The 15075-nt window shown below is 41.0% G+C and overlaps 1 protein-coding gene across 1 annotated transcript in view; it reads left to right on the top strand.

Moving 5' to 3' along the window:
• Nucleotides 1-11530, top strand: part of LOC308306817 (cysteine-rich secretory protein LCCL domain-containing 1-like) — a gene marked incomplete at both ends in the record, with an annotated part of 70507 nt that extends 58977 nt beyond the window's left edge. The window contains one exon of the mRNA XM_080751863.1: nt 11479-11530. Within this exon, the coding sequence (XP_080607989.1) occupies nt 11479-11530 (52 nt within the window). The remainder of the gene's footprint in view (nt 1-11478) is intronic.
• Between the last annotated feature and the right edge of the window lie 3545 nt (nt 11531-15075).

Genomic DNA, 15075 nt, shown 5'->3' with positions numbered 1-15075 from the left:
ACCGATATCTAAAGATCTGTCAGATCGGATTTCTTTAAAATTGAAACATGCTTTTTTAAATAAATTCAATGAATATTGCAGTTTTATGCAAATTATTCTTCTGCCTCTAAATCATACATGCAAAGTAACATGTTCATGGCATTTGGCAAAGATGTAGAGTGTTAGTCCAAATATCACTAAAACCAATCTTACCCCAATTGGCCAAAGGGGGGCGCTATATCATTTTGAGCAGTTTGTGAAACGCTTAAACCCGTTAGGATTTATTTTTGCAATTTGCATGAAACATTCTACACACAATCTAAGGGCCTTTATCTAATATGCCTATGAAGTGCACACACACAAAAATAATAATAATAATGAATATAGCTGCAAGCAGCGATAAAGTGGCCAAAGCCAAAAACACCTCAAATCATGAACACAGCCTGCAATGTGCGTGAAATCTTGCAAGCACATTCCCAATAGGTCAAGGAGCAGATACCACCCTTCTTACATTGGCCTGTTATAGCGCCACCAGCGGGTCAACTTTTGCACAACACATTTTTGGAACAAAATGGACCAATCTTTGACGTCAGTAACGTCAAAGAGAGCACTGCCTGCGATCTTGACATTTTGTACTTTTATAGCCATTGTTTTCTGGCTTGAAGCGAGCCCACAATTGTTTCGAAGGAACAATATTTTTCTAGTGACAATATCTAACCGTCATATCAAGTTCTCCTCAAAACTTCGGTTCCTTTCTACTCCTACATACTTAGACAGAAAATGAAAATAAAAACATCACTGTGTTCAGCTTACTGTGGCGACGCGTGCTATTACTTTTTACAGCAATCGGCCAAATGGTGGCGCTGTAGGAAGCCTTCGAAAGTGCTAACTTTGAACAGGTATAGCTCATGCTCTGTTATACGTACAGCCATGAAACCTGTATACACGTATGCGTCTCCTCATGCCGAACAACTTTTACCCTCTGACTTTTGACCTCTGACCTTTAGATTCCCCAGAATTTGGAATTATATGAAAAACAGTAAAAATCTATCTCCTCCTGGGATTTTCGCGATACGCGCATGAAACTTTTTTCACATGAACTTTGGACCAATACGGTCAAACTAATCTCGGCGGATTTCTTCTAAAGTGAAATATAATTTTTTAATAATTCAATCAATATTGCGGTTTTATGCAAATTATTCTTCGGCCTCTAAATCATACATGCAAAGTTACACGTTCATGGCATTTGGCAAAGATGTGGAGGGTTAGTCAAAGTATCACTGAAACCAATTTTATTCCAATCGGCCAAAGGGGGGCGCTACACGAAGTGTTTGAAAATTCAAACTTCAAACGGGCATAAGTCATGACTCGTTTCGTTTGAAGACATGCAACTTGTTACACGCGTGCTTTGACTCAAGCGGAAGACATCTGTGTCGTTGTTAAGTAAGCTCCGCCCTTCAATTTTCCGCCATTTTGAGCAGTTTGTAAAACGCGTAAACCCGCTTTTATTCTGGAATTTTCGCTCCACGTGCACAAAACTTTTTTTACGTGAACTTTGGACCGATATCTAAAGATCTGTCAGATCGGATTTCTTTAAAATTGAAACATGCTTTTTTAAATAAATTCAATGAATATTGCAGTTTTATGCAAATTATTCTTCTGCCTCTAAATCATACATGCAAAGTAACATGTTCATGGCATTTGGCAAAGATGTAGAGTGTTAGTCCAAATATCACTAAAACCAATCTTACCCCAATTGGCCAAAGGGGGGCGCTATATAATTTTGAGCAGTTTGTGAAACGCTTAAACCCGTTAGGATTTTTTTTGCAATTTGCATGAAACATTCTACACACAATCTAAGGACCTTTATCTAATATGCCTATGAAGTGCACACACACAAAAAAATAAAAAATAATGAATATAGCTGCAAGCAGCGATAAAGTGGCCAAAGCCAAAAACACCTCAAATCATGAACACAGCCTGCAATGTGCCTGAAATCTTGCAAGCACATTCCCAATAGGTCAAGGAACAGATACCACCCTTCTTACATTGGCCTGTTATAGCGCCACCAGCGGGTCAACTTTTGCACAACACATTTTTGGAACAAAATGGACCAATCTTTGACGTCAGTAACGTCAAAGAGAGCACTGCCTGCGATCTTGACATTTTGTACTTTTATAGCCATTGTTTTCTGGCTCGAAGCGAGCCCACAATTGTTTCGAAGGAACAATATTTTTCTAGTGACAATATCTAACCGTCATATCAAGTTCTCCTCAAACCTTCGGTTCCTTTCTACTCCTACATACTTAGACAGAAAATGAAAATAAAAACATCAATGTGTTCAGCTTACAGTGGCGAAGTGTGCTATTATTTTTTACAGCAATCGGCCAAATGGTGGCGCTGTAGGAAGCCTTCGAAAGTGCGAACTTTGAACAGATAGAGCTCATGCTCTGTTATACGTACAGTCATGAAACCTGTATACACGTATGCGTCTCCTCATGCCGAACAACTTTTACGCTCTGACTTTTGACCTCTGACCTTTAGATCCCCCAGAATTTTGAATTATATAAAAAACAGTAAAAATCTATCTCCTCCTGGGATTTTTGCGTTACGCGCACAACACTTTTTTCACATGAACTTTGGACCAATACGGTCAAACTAGTCTCGGCGGATTTCTTTTAAAGTGAAATATAATTTTTTAATAATTCAATCAATATTGCGGTTTTATGCAAATTATTCTTCGGCCTCTAAATCATACATGCAAAGTTACACGTTCATGGCATTTGGCAAAGATGTGGAGGGTTAGTCAAAGTATCACTGAAACCAATTTTATTCCAATCGGCCAAAGGGGGGCGCTATACGAAGCGTTTGAAAATTCAAACTTCAAACGGGCATAAGTCATGACTCGTTTCGTTTGAAGACATGCAACTTGTTACACGCGTGCTTTGACTCAAGCGGAAGACATCTGTGTCGTTGTTAAGTAAGCTCCGCCCTTCGATTTTCCGCCTTTTTGAGCAGTTTGTAAAACGCGTAAACCCGCTTTTATTCTGGAATTTTCGCGTCACGTGCACAAAACTTTTTTTACGTGAACTTTGGACCGATATCTAAAGATCTGTCAGATCGGATTTCTTTAACATTGAAACATGCTTTTTTAAATAATTCAAACGATATTGCATTTTTATGCAAATTATTCTTCTGCCTCTAAAACATACATGCAAAGTCAGATTTTCATGACAAAATAGTGTAGAGGGTTAGTTCAAATATCACTGAAACCAATCTTACCCCAAATGGCCAAAGGGGGGCGCTATATAATTTTGAGCAGTTTGTAAAACGCTTAAACCCGTTTTTATTCTAGGATTTTTTTTGCAATTTGCATGAAACATTCTACACGCAATCTAAGGACCTTTATCTAACATGCCTATGAAGTGCACACAAAAAAATTATAAAATAATAATAATAAATATAGCTGCAAGCAGCGATAAAGTGGCCTAAGCCAAAAACACCTCAAATCATGAACACAGCCTGCAATGTGCGTGAAATCTTGCAAGCACATTCCCAATAGGTCAAGGAACAGATACCACCCTTCTTACATTGGCCTGTTATAGCGCCACCAGCGGGTCAACTTTTGCACAACACATTTTTGGAATAAAATGGACCAATCTTTGACGTCAGTAACGTCAAAGAGAGCACTGCCTGCGATCTTGACATTTTGTACTTTTATAGCCATTGTTTTCCGGCTTGAAGCGAGCCCACAATTGTTTCGAAGGAACAATATTTTTCTAGTGACAATATCTAACCGTCATATCAAGTTCTCCTCAAAACTTCGGTTCCTTTCTACTCCTACATACTTAGTGAGAAAATGAAAATAAAAACATCAATGTGTTCAGCTTACTGTGGCGACGTGTGCTATTACTTTTTACAGCAATCGGCCAAATGGTGGCGCTGTAGGAAGCCTTCGAAAGTGCGAACTTTGAACAGGTATAGCTCATGCTCTGTTATACGTACAGCCATGAAACCTGTATACACGTATGCGTCTCCTCATGCCGAACATTTTTTACGCTCTGACTTTTGACCTCTGATCTTTAGATCCCTCAGAATTTGGAATTATATGAAAAACAGTAAAAATCTATCTCCTCCTGGGATCTTTGCGATACGCGCATGAAACTTTTTTCACATGAACTTTGGACCAATACGGTCAAACTAGTCTCGGCGGATTTCTTTTAAAGTGAAATATATTTTATTAATAATTCAATCAATGTTGCGGTTTTATGCAAATTATTCTTCGGCCTCTAAATCATACATGCAAAGTTACACGTTCATGGCATTTGGCAAAGATGTGGAGGGTTAGTCAAAGTATCACTGAAACCAATTTTATTCCAATCGGCCAAAGGGGGGCGCTATACGAAGCGTTTGAAAATTCAAACTTCAAACGGGCATAAGTCATGACTCGTTTCGTTTGAAGACATGCAACTTGTTACACGCGTGCTTTGACTCGAGCGGAAGACATCTGTGTCGTTGTTAAGTAAGCTCCGCCCCCCGATTTTCCGCCATATTGAGCAGTTTGTAAAACGCGTAAACCCGCTTTTATTCTGGAATTTTCGCTCCACGTGCACAAAACTTTTTATACGTGAACTTTGGACCGATATCTAAAGATCTGTCAGATCGGATTTCTTTAAAATTGAAACATGCTTTTTTAAATAAATTCAACGAATATTGCAGTTTTATGCAAATTATTCTTCTGCCTCTAAATCATACATGCAAAGTAACATTTTCATGACAAAATAGTGTAGAGGGTTAGTTCAAATATCACTGAAACCAATCTTACCCCAAATGGCCAAAGGGGGGCGCTATATAATTTTGAGCAGTTTGTAAAACGCTTAAACCCGTTTTTATTCTAGGATCTTTTTTGCAATTTGCATGAAACATTCTACATGCAATCTAAGGACCTTTATCTAACATGCCTATGAAGTGCACACAAAAAAATTATAAAATAATAATAATAAATATAGCTGCAAGCAGCGATAAAGTGTCCAAAGCCAAAAACACCTCAAATCATGAACACAGCCTGGGATGTGCGTGAAATCTTGCAAGCACATTCCCAATAGGTCAAGGAACAGATACCAACCTTCTCACATTGGCCTGTTATAGCGCCACCAGCGGGTCAACTTTTGCATAACACATTTTTGGAACAAAATGGACCAATCTTTGACGTCAGTAACGTCAAAGAGAGCACTGCCTGCGATCTTGACATTTTGTGCTTTTATAGCCATTGTTTTCTGGCTTGAAGCGAGCCCACAATTGTTTCGAAGGAACAATATTTTTCTAGTTTGATTGTGTTCCTGCGTGATCCTATTTATCTGTATCGCAATGATAACTAACGTACATTTTTAAAGAAAGAATGCCATGACATTATATACCGGTACATATATAGGGCTGTCACGATATGACATTTTACATGACGATTTTGTCACTCAGATAATTGGCGATTAACGATTTAATTGTGTTTTTGTCGTTGACAATTACATTTCTGTTTGGCTTTTAGGCTTTGAAGTTGCATATGGTAGATATGATACATAACCTAAATACACTGATACATAACTTAAATACACAAATACATTACTGACATATTTGACAACTTACTGCTTAAAAAATAACATTGATAGTGGAAATAGCCGATCTACAAGCTCACAACGCGCCGCGATGCGACGCGTTGTGAGCTTGTAGATCTGCTATTTCCACTATTTCGGTCATTTTTCAACATTCACGATTATGACGATTATGACAAAATAATTGCGATAATGTCAAATAATCACGATTAGACGATTATGTAATAATTGTGACAGCCCTATATATATATATTTTTTTATAATGTTTATATTATTAAAATCGTAGTGGTTTGCCAATTATTTGAGGGGTCCACTTGCAATATCCTCCACCCCACTGGTGGAGGGAATCACTGATCTAACAACACCATCTTAAACGATTACTGGCTGCATTACCATGGAATCTTCCATGCATTACAACGCGTTTGCAATGCGACGCGTTGTGAGCTACTGAGCTTTAGTCGGAGGCCCCAGGGCAATAAAAGGACCGTTTGGTTCAGATTCTCGCAAATACGCCAAATTTGGCACACATGTTGTCCATAACATACTTAATCATTTTAAGATGGGTGCCAAGATGGGCACCCCATGGTACTGTCATATTGCGCAATCCAATTGGTGTCCCATTAACTTTACATTACAGGAGAAAAAAAAGCAAAAAAAGAATCTGCTTTAAGTAGCATATAACTGGTCAAACTAGGGGGTTTTCATGATTCTGAATCCATTGCAAACATCCGTTTTGCATAAAAAAAACATTCATTGGGCTAAAACGGCCACCACAAAAGTGTGAAAAGTGATGACTCATCACTTTTCATCACTAAACCAAAGTCTTGTAGGGCAGTTTTTTAGCCCAAGGAATGTTTTTTGTGCAAAACAGATGCTTGCAATGGATTCAGAATCATGAAAAACCCCTAGTTTGACCAGTTATATGCTACTTAAAGCAGATTCTTTTTTTGCTTTTTTTTCCTGTAATGTAAAGTTAATGGGACACCAATTGCATTGCGCAATATGGCAGTACCATGGGGTGCCCATCTTGGCACCCATCTTAAAATGATTAAGTATGTTATGGACAACATCTGTGCCAAATTTGGCGAATTTGCGAGAATCTGAACCAAAATTTCCCTGGGGCCCCCGACTACTTGTAGATCTGCTATTTTTGGCAAACATTCCACCTCAGAATAATGTATGTTGGGGATATTTTGATTATCGCGATATCGTAAATCGCTATTACTGTATTTTGGTCACAATAATCGTGACATGAAATGTTCACATCGTCCCATCCTTAGCAACTTCTTGCTCCACCGGAGGATGGCCTTTTTGGTGACCCAATGGCCTTATAATACTTAGGGCTGTATTTTGATTGTCTATACGTACCAGCTCTTATGCCTTAAAGGCCTGTCCATACTGTCTCCGACCACCAAACTTTTCGTCTGAGAGTTCAGACTTTCCGAAATGCAGCTTTCCGAACTCTAATTCGGGGTAATGCTTTTCAGAAGATGCGAGTGACGTCATTTTGTAGTTGAACCGGACCTTTCCGACGAAAGGTTTGGTGGTCGGAGACAGCATGGACAGGTCTTTAAGTTAAGGCATAAGAGCTGGTACTTAAAGGAGGCATACAGACCAAAATAGGCCCCCCCCTGAATGAGAATGTTTCCACAGACGTTCTTACCTGGTTCGGTTGATATGTCTCATTTCTGCCCCTGTTCTGAGATCTGTAGATTAGTCCCCACTGCTAAAACGGGCGTATCACCTCTATCCAAAAGCGCACATTTCGGCCGCTTCCAAACAAAAAAATATTTTAGGAATCGTCCAGACATGCTTCCTACAGTCACCACACACAGTGTTTTAGCGAGACGCTCCGTGCATTGATGTAAACAAAGCCATGAGCACGGCCACTTCCTGCATCAGCTCTGAGAGCTAGAGCGGAAGTCTCGCGAAATCTCGCGAGAGCTTGAGGCAGCATTGCTTTCCTTAGCCCTGGTAAACAGGCTATTAACCCTTCACAGGCTACAACAGCGTGTCTGGTATGTCTAGGAAGCATGTCTGGACGATTCATAAAAAAAAAATCTTTTGAAGCGGCCGAAATGTGCGCTTTTGGATAGAGGTGATATGCCCGTTTTAGCAGTGGGGACTAATCTACAAATCTCAGAACAGGGGCAGAATTGAGGCATATCAACCTAACCAGGTAAGAAGGTCTGGGGAAACATTCTCATTCAGGGGGGGTCCTATTTTGGTCTGTATGACTCCTTTAAGTCAAAATAGAGCCCTTAGAGTCTAAAGGTTGTGTTAGGCAAATACAATACACACACTCACTTTGCCCACACCTTCCCACCCACACTCCCAACCCTCAACGGTTGTACAAAAAGAATGGAGAATACAAAGACCTGAACCCCTATTCACCCTATTTGGGTGACCGGACCCCATGACCTAGCTTTCCTCTAGTGCAGGGGTCTTCAACAGGGGGTCTGGGACCCCCAGGGGGTCATCAGATTTAATACAGGGGGGCCACCAAATATTTGTGTGATAGGAACTTTGTTTTTACATTAATCAATTGAAATCTAGCATTCTGTATTCTGAGGAGAACATTAGCTGGAAATAGCAGATCGACAAGCTCTCAACGCCTCGCAGCGCAAGGCTATTGTGAGCTTGTCAAAGAGTTTTGGTGTAGAGGGGAAAAAAGAGCAGACCAAGTACAGAGTGAAAGGTCAAGTTTACAAAGTATTGAGCGTTTCAGTGGTTAAATGTCTGAAAACACATCAACACAACTCCAACAAACTCTGATGATATTATAGTGCCGTCAAACACGTCTAAAGCTATATAGATGTCATAGCATCTATGAAAAGGTTTCATCTTCAACACAATGTTATACAGTATGTAGTAGGGGTCCCTGCTTCATCTCAGTCTCAGCTAAGGGGTCCTTGACATGAAAATGTTGAAGGGTTAGGGTTAGCGTCATCCTCAGGCCAAAATACAATATCTCTTTTAATTTAATAGGCAGATTGCAGCATGAATCCTACTGATTTTAGTGACACACTAGCCTCAAAAGTAGACCAATCGTACAGCTCAGCAACATTAGCACACAACGTTTGCTAGTCAGCTTCTTAGTTCATTATTGGTGATGTGCAGGCATTGTTTAAAGATACATGCATACAGTATCAGTGTAGCCGAGTATAAAGGTCATAAAGAAGATTTGTGTTCAGATGGGGGTCCGTGGCCAAATCCATGTTAATTTGGGGTTCCTTGACATGAAAACATTTGAGAACCACTGACTGATGTTCAGTAAGTGTTCACTGGAGACAGGAGTTTGCGTTGGGGAAAAAAAACACTTTCTATGAGTGTGACCCTAATAAAGAGTAAAGTGGGGATTGGACACGCTGTACCAGTGTGTCCTAGCAGCATTAAAAGGTACTAGTCTGTACCAGACCCCCTGTGTGAGGGTAGAAGTGACCCACATTCTGTCTGGCTTGTTCTCGTTCCCTGTTCAGACAGTAAATCACATTAACCTTGGACAGCTCTGCACAATGACTGCTGTTAACATGACCTGTGTAGTTTAGTGGGTAGAGGAACTGCCCCTACACGTGCACACAACCTCACACACACACACACACACACACACACACACACACACACACACACACACACACGTGCGCGCAGTTTGTGTAGCACCGACTGGCAGCAGGCCAAACTTTTGTAGCCCTTGCAGATGGACTGCATATGTACTGTACGTTATGGATGGCTGGCTGTAATGCAGTGTACTTTGCAGTACTTTAAGAGGCTGGAAATCCATAAGTGTGGCATTTTGTGAAAAATCTATATACAGTATGTGGCTTCTGCAATTTCCCACAGACATACACACCGACACGCGGCTTCGCACATGCACGCATGCACATGCACACGCGGGCGAGCCACACACACACATTTGCACAATACTCATAATACAATACTTGTGAGGATATCGACATTTTAGATGTTTTATATACACGTTTTACAATCCCTTGACATTTTTAAACTTAAAGGAGTAGTTCACCCCCAAGATGACTTTTTTCTATTTATTAGTCACGCCATGGAGACTTGAGTTCAATAATATTTGTTTGTATTTGTCGCATCCCTAAGACAAAAAATGTATTATAGTAAATGTACCCCCATTGATTTTGGATGGGGACCCAAATGTATGAGTCTGGATGGGGACCAAGGTCCTGGATGGGGACCTGGATGGGGACCCAAATACAAGGCCCTGGATGGGGACCTGGATGGGGACCCAAATATAAGGCCCTGGATGGGGACCTGGATGGGGACCCAAATGCATTTGGGTGAGTATCAATGGGGGTACATTTACTTGACCCTTGACCCTAAATTGACCTCCATTGATTCTGACCCAAATGCATTTGGGTCCCCATCCAGGTCCCCATCCAGGTCCCCATCCAGGTCCCCATCCAGGGGCTTATTTGGGTCCCCATCCAGGCCCATGCATTTGGGTACCCATCCAGCATCAATGGGGGTAAAATGTACTATAATCATTTCTTTTTTGTCTTAAAAATGCGACAAATACAAAAAAATATTATTGAACTGTGTGTGACTAATCAATAGAAAAAAAGTCATTTTGGGGGTGAACTACTCCTTTAAAGCTGAAAATAGCCCATCTACAAGCAAGTATAAATCTGACATAAATCTATACCATACCTAACACTTAAACCTAACCTCTAAATGCCTAATCCTAGCCTGACGCAGTCTTTACCTAATTCTAGGCCTCTTATGAGGGCCAAGGAAATGTATGTTTCTCAAATTCTGCTGTCATTCTGAATACACCTTTCCCTTGACATGTGGCCCTCACAACTAATAGTAACAATCCAAGTATACACACACATACACATTTCCCTCTTTACGTTTCTCTTTTTTCCCCCTCGTCTTCTTCCGTCTCTCGCCACATGCATTCATCTCTGTCAGGCCTGGGCCGTCGTGTTACCATGTGTCTGTCATGTACCCGGCCCGTCCCCTCTCCTCACCTCACGCCGTGTTGCTTTGGGGAACACGCCCGCCCCGCTGTGTTTGTGTGAAAAGTCTGAAAACCAACCAAACGTTGATCGGCGGCGCTCAGAGAGCTCCAGCCGCGCTCGGTGTGCATCCCATCTGTCGTCTGCACGTTTGGACACATTGACTCGTGAAATGTAAAATCCGCACCCTCCACAGGGCTATCTGTTTGTTTGTATGTGTCTGTCATCTGCTAATCGCCGGCGCCGCTGTCCGGCAGAAACCTTGTATCTCCATATCGCTGTTGTCGGGTGGAAACCATCTCCAAGTTTCACATTTGTATGTTTTTTTTTTTGTAAATTAAAGCCCCACTCATCATACAAAAGTTTTGCACAATGCGAGGCGTCTATTTATTTTAAATCGTTTTTTAAAATAATAACAAAAAACTGAAGGTTTTGGACATGAAAGGTTTCCACCCGACTACAACGATGTGTTTACCTTTTCATAAATTAATGCACTATGATATACTTTGTGCAAAGGTAGAACAATTGCTGATCTACAAGCTTACAACGCCTAATGACACGACACGTTATTATGAGCGTGTTCTCTATTTTTTAAATGTTTTTTAAATGCTCGCCCATAATGACAAGGACATCAGGTTGCAAGCTGTTGTGTCGGTTTCCTGAATGTTTAACCTATGAAAAGCATTAACCAGACCCTGACTAAATGGAACATAGGTGTCGTTTTTTCCATTCCCTGAAAAGTAAATGGTTTTGGACAATGTTTCCACACGAAAAAAAATAAATCAACACATTCCCAATAACACAAAACACAGACATTGTACTCAGCCTGTAAATTTTACACTCATGTCCGTATGTCTTTTTTTTTTCCTTCGAATTGACAATTTTGTCTTTTCTTCCTGCCTCTGCAGCCTCCAGAACCCCCCGGGAGGCAAGGCGTTCCGGGTGTTTGCCGTGATTTGAGTGGCGTGGAGGGAGGGTCAGCTTCACCAAACACAACAAAACGCCACTTTGGAGACGCCAGCTGAATAGACGGCAATCAAGTCCTGTTGTCAAAAACTCAATGACTGACATGTTTTCTGGCCTTTTCGCTCCACTCCGGGGGTCAGAGGTCGTCTCCGTGGCCACGGAAACCGAGCAACGAAACAAAACTTGACACACAAACACAAACATACACATACACACACACACACACACACGCACGCTGGGGAAAAGGTTAGCGCCCTCTCGCTCGCTTGCTCACACAAGGTTATGTTTTCTTTAGGACGTCTTAAACGGGAAATTGTTGGATAATTACCTGTAAATAGTTCATGATGGTTCTCTAATAATTTGTTGTACATAGTTGTCAGTTGCAATATAGTCTTATTTTTGTGCCGTTGTCATGCCTTCCTAACAAATAGTTGTCAACATATATCAAATATAAAGAGCTTGTAATATAACAGTATGCTGACACGTAATGATGGAGCTATTATTATTATTATTTTATTGTTCTTGTTTTTTGTACTGTTTGTGAGAGTGTTCCATTCGACAGTCTTGTGTTTGGCACATTATTACTGGTGCTATGGGGAAAGTGTCAGTTATGTTACATTTTGTGGTTATATTTTTTGGGGGTTGTTTGTCATTAAGAACGTAGGGGAACAAATTGTTAAGCATTTATTTTTATATGATTGTGTTTTATATCAGTATGGATTGTAATGCTGCTATATGTGTGTGTGTGTGTGTGTGTGTGTGTGTGTGTGTGTGTGTGTGTGTGTGTGTGTGTGTGTGTGTGTGTGTGTGTGTGTGTGTGTGTGTGTGTGTGTGTGTGTGTGTGCGTGCGTGCGTGCGTGCGTGCGTGCGTGCGTGCGTGCGTGCGTGCGTGCGTGTGCATGCGTGCGTGTGGTGTGTGTGTGAGAGAGAGTGTGTGTTGTTGTTGTCACTCCCAATGTGATGTTAGTTCAGTGTGTAGTCCAAACTCCCTGCCGGTCAGGAAGTGCACACATCTGTCATGTTAGTTATTGTTTCATGCGCCAAAACCCACCTACCAGACTTTTTGTCAGCCATCTGGTTCTGCTGGTGTACTGTATGTCTGAACAACCAATACTGTATTCCATAATGTTGCGGTCGGGTCTCCATATTTCAACTTACTAAGGTTACAAATTAAATGTATTTTATGAATTTTATTAATGTCCTACTTCGTCGTACACAGGGGTTAAAGTTCTCCGTCCTTGGGACTGATTTCAGTTTTGAGGATTCCATAGGGGCCATTTCTGAGATCCGTGCAGATCTGAAAAAAATAAAGGGGAGGTATATCGATGGCCGTGGCGTGAATGTCGTCAAAGCGCTATAGTCAAGTGATCTCCAAACTAAAAAGCAGTAATAATTTCAAGATATGAGTATTTGAATTGGCCAGACTAGCAATAGAATATAACAGAACCTCAGAAGATACTTCTATAAAATGAAGCATGGATTGGCACAAACACATTCAGTGAGGGCAGTTCAGAACTTCAGGGAAACACCCCAAATGTTGGTGTGCGCTGTGTACGCCATGTTTCTAAAATGGGTCCATGCTCAAGCTCCCTCAGCCCTATGTTCCCTCAGCCCTATGTTCCCTCAGCCCCATGTTCCCTCAGCCCTATGTTCCCTCAGCCTTATATTCCTTCAGCCCTATGTTCCCTCAGCCTTATATTCCTTCAGCCCTATGTTCCCTCAGCCTTATATTCCTTCAGCCCTATGTTCCCTCAGCCCTATGTTCCCTCATCCCAAAATAGGACCCTATGTTCCCTCAGCCCTATGTTCCCTCAGACCAAAAATCTCAGTCCCCCATGGCATTGTTTCCGACGTCTCATTGTTCTGACGCCCCATTCGTCCGATGCTGGTGAATGCTAACCTGGTGAATGCTAACCCGTGAATGCGGACCTGCCGACACTGGTGAATGCTAACCTTTTGAATGCTGGCGAATGCTAACCTTGTGAATGCTGACCTCCCGATGCTGGTGAATGCTAACCTGGTGAATGTTAACCTGAAGAATGCTAACTCTTTATATGGCCATATATGGAAATCCCTGACCCTGATGTCATCATTATTAAGGCCATATCTGTGAATGCATGGGTAACAGGGATCTCCATATATGGGTAACTGGTCCGATATTGGCGATATATATTAATAAAGGATAACATAAATTAAAAGTTCACATATGGGTATTCCCAGATGATGCCCTGTTAGGGGAACCACACCAACAGAATCCATATATGGCCAAGACTGGTGGCCAAGACAGATGGCGTGACCTTGCCCAGTAAGACGCCCTTAATGGGACATCGGAACAATGAGATGTCGGACCAATGCCATGGCATCGTCTATTTTGGGCTAAGGGAACATAGGGCTGAGGGAACATAGGGTCTATTTTTGGTTTGAGGGAACATAGGGCTGAGGGAACATAGGGTCTATTTTGGAATTGAGGGAACATAGGGCTGGGGGAAACATAGGGTTGAGGGAACATAGGGTATAATAAATTGTTAGGGAGTGAGGGAACATAGGGCTGAGGGAACATAGGGCTGAGGAAACATAGGGCTGAGGGAGCTTGAGCATCATGACCCCTCTAAAATCACATATTGGGACATGGTCTGAAAATTATTTTCAGTCTTGGGATTTTTTTTTTGTCTTTAACCCCTGTGTACAACAAACAGTGTTGCGCAAAAGTAGCCGAAGTAACCGATCTACAAGTTCTCATTGCGTTTCACAATATTTTTTAAAGGATTTTGAAAGTGGTCAACTTTGTCTGTGAGTCTTATGAATATTGAATGAAAGTTATTAATTAAGAGTTTGTGACTAAATAGTGACCATAATAATGACAAGCTCACACAACACATTGTGAACTTATGAGCTTGTAGATCGGCTATTTTGACCATTAAAAATGTTTTTACAGCAACTATGTCATGATTCATAATCAGATCAGAGACCTATTGCCTTCCTCTCAGCCAACCTACGGTCACAGTATGAAGTTTGTAATCATCATTCTTGTTAACATGCTCATATTAAATATATAGCATAGCACTACATTTTATTAAGGATTTGAGATATCAAGGAAAATACTGCGGTGCCTATATTTCAACTCTTATCGAGGTGCTTTTGCTACACAGAAATTGACTTGCGTTATCTCATGTTTATTCTGTACAGTGCGCGTGTGATATTTCCCTACCTCAAGTTTGATAGGAACAGTTCATTCTGCAATAAAATAATTCAACCACAGTTCTCTCAGGTCATATCTTTTTCCACACTTCTATCTTTCTCTATTGCTTTCAATTTAACAATTAAACAAAAGGAGAAAACTACTACATCAACTTAAATAAACAAAAGAAAGAATATTAGAAGAAAAGAAAACCTGGAAGCGTCCAGTACATTTATGAATGGCTGCCACATCTTTAAAAAGCCTTTGTGATGATGTAGAGCAGTGGTTCTCAACCTCTAGGCTGTGACACCCCAAAATAATCATATTTGAACTGGGGACCCCCTACCCTGACAACCACTTG

This window comes from Nannobrachium achirus, assembly GCF_963921795.1.
Source record: "Nannobrachium achirus genome assembly, chromosome: 21".
Classification (NCBI taxonomy): Eukaryota; Metazoa; Chordata; class Actinopteri; order Myctophiformes; family Myctophidae; genus Nannobrachium; species Nannobrachium achirus.
This window is presented reverse-complemented; position numbering and strand designations above follow the sequence as displayed.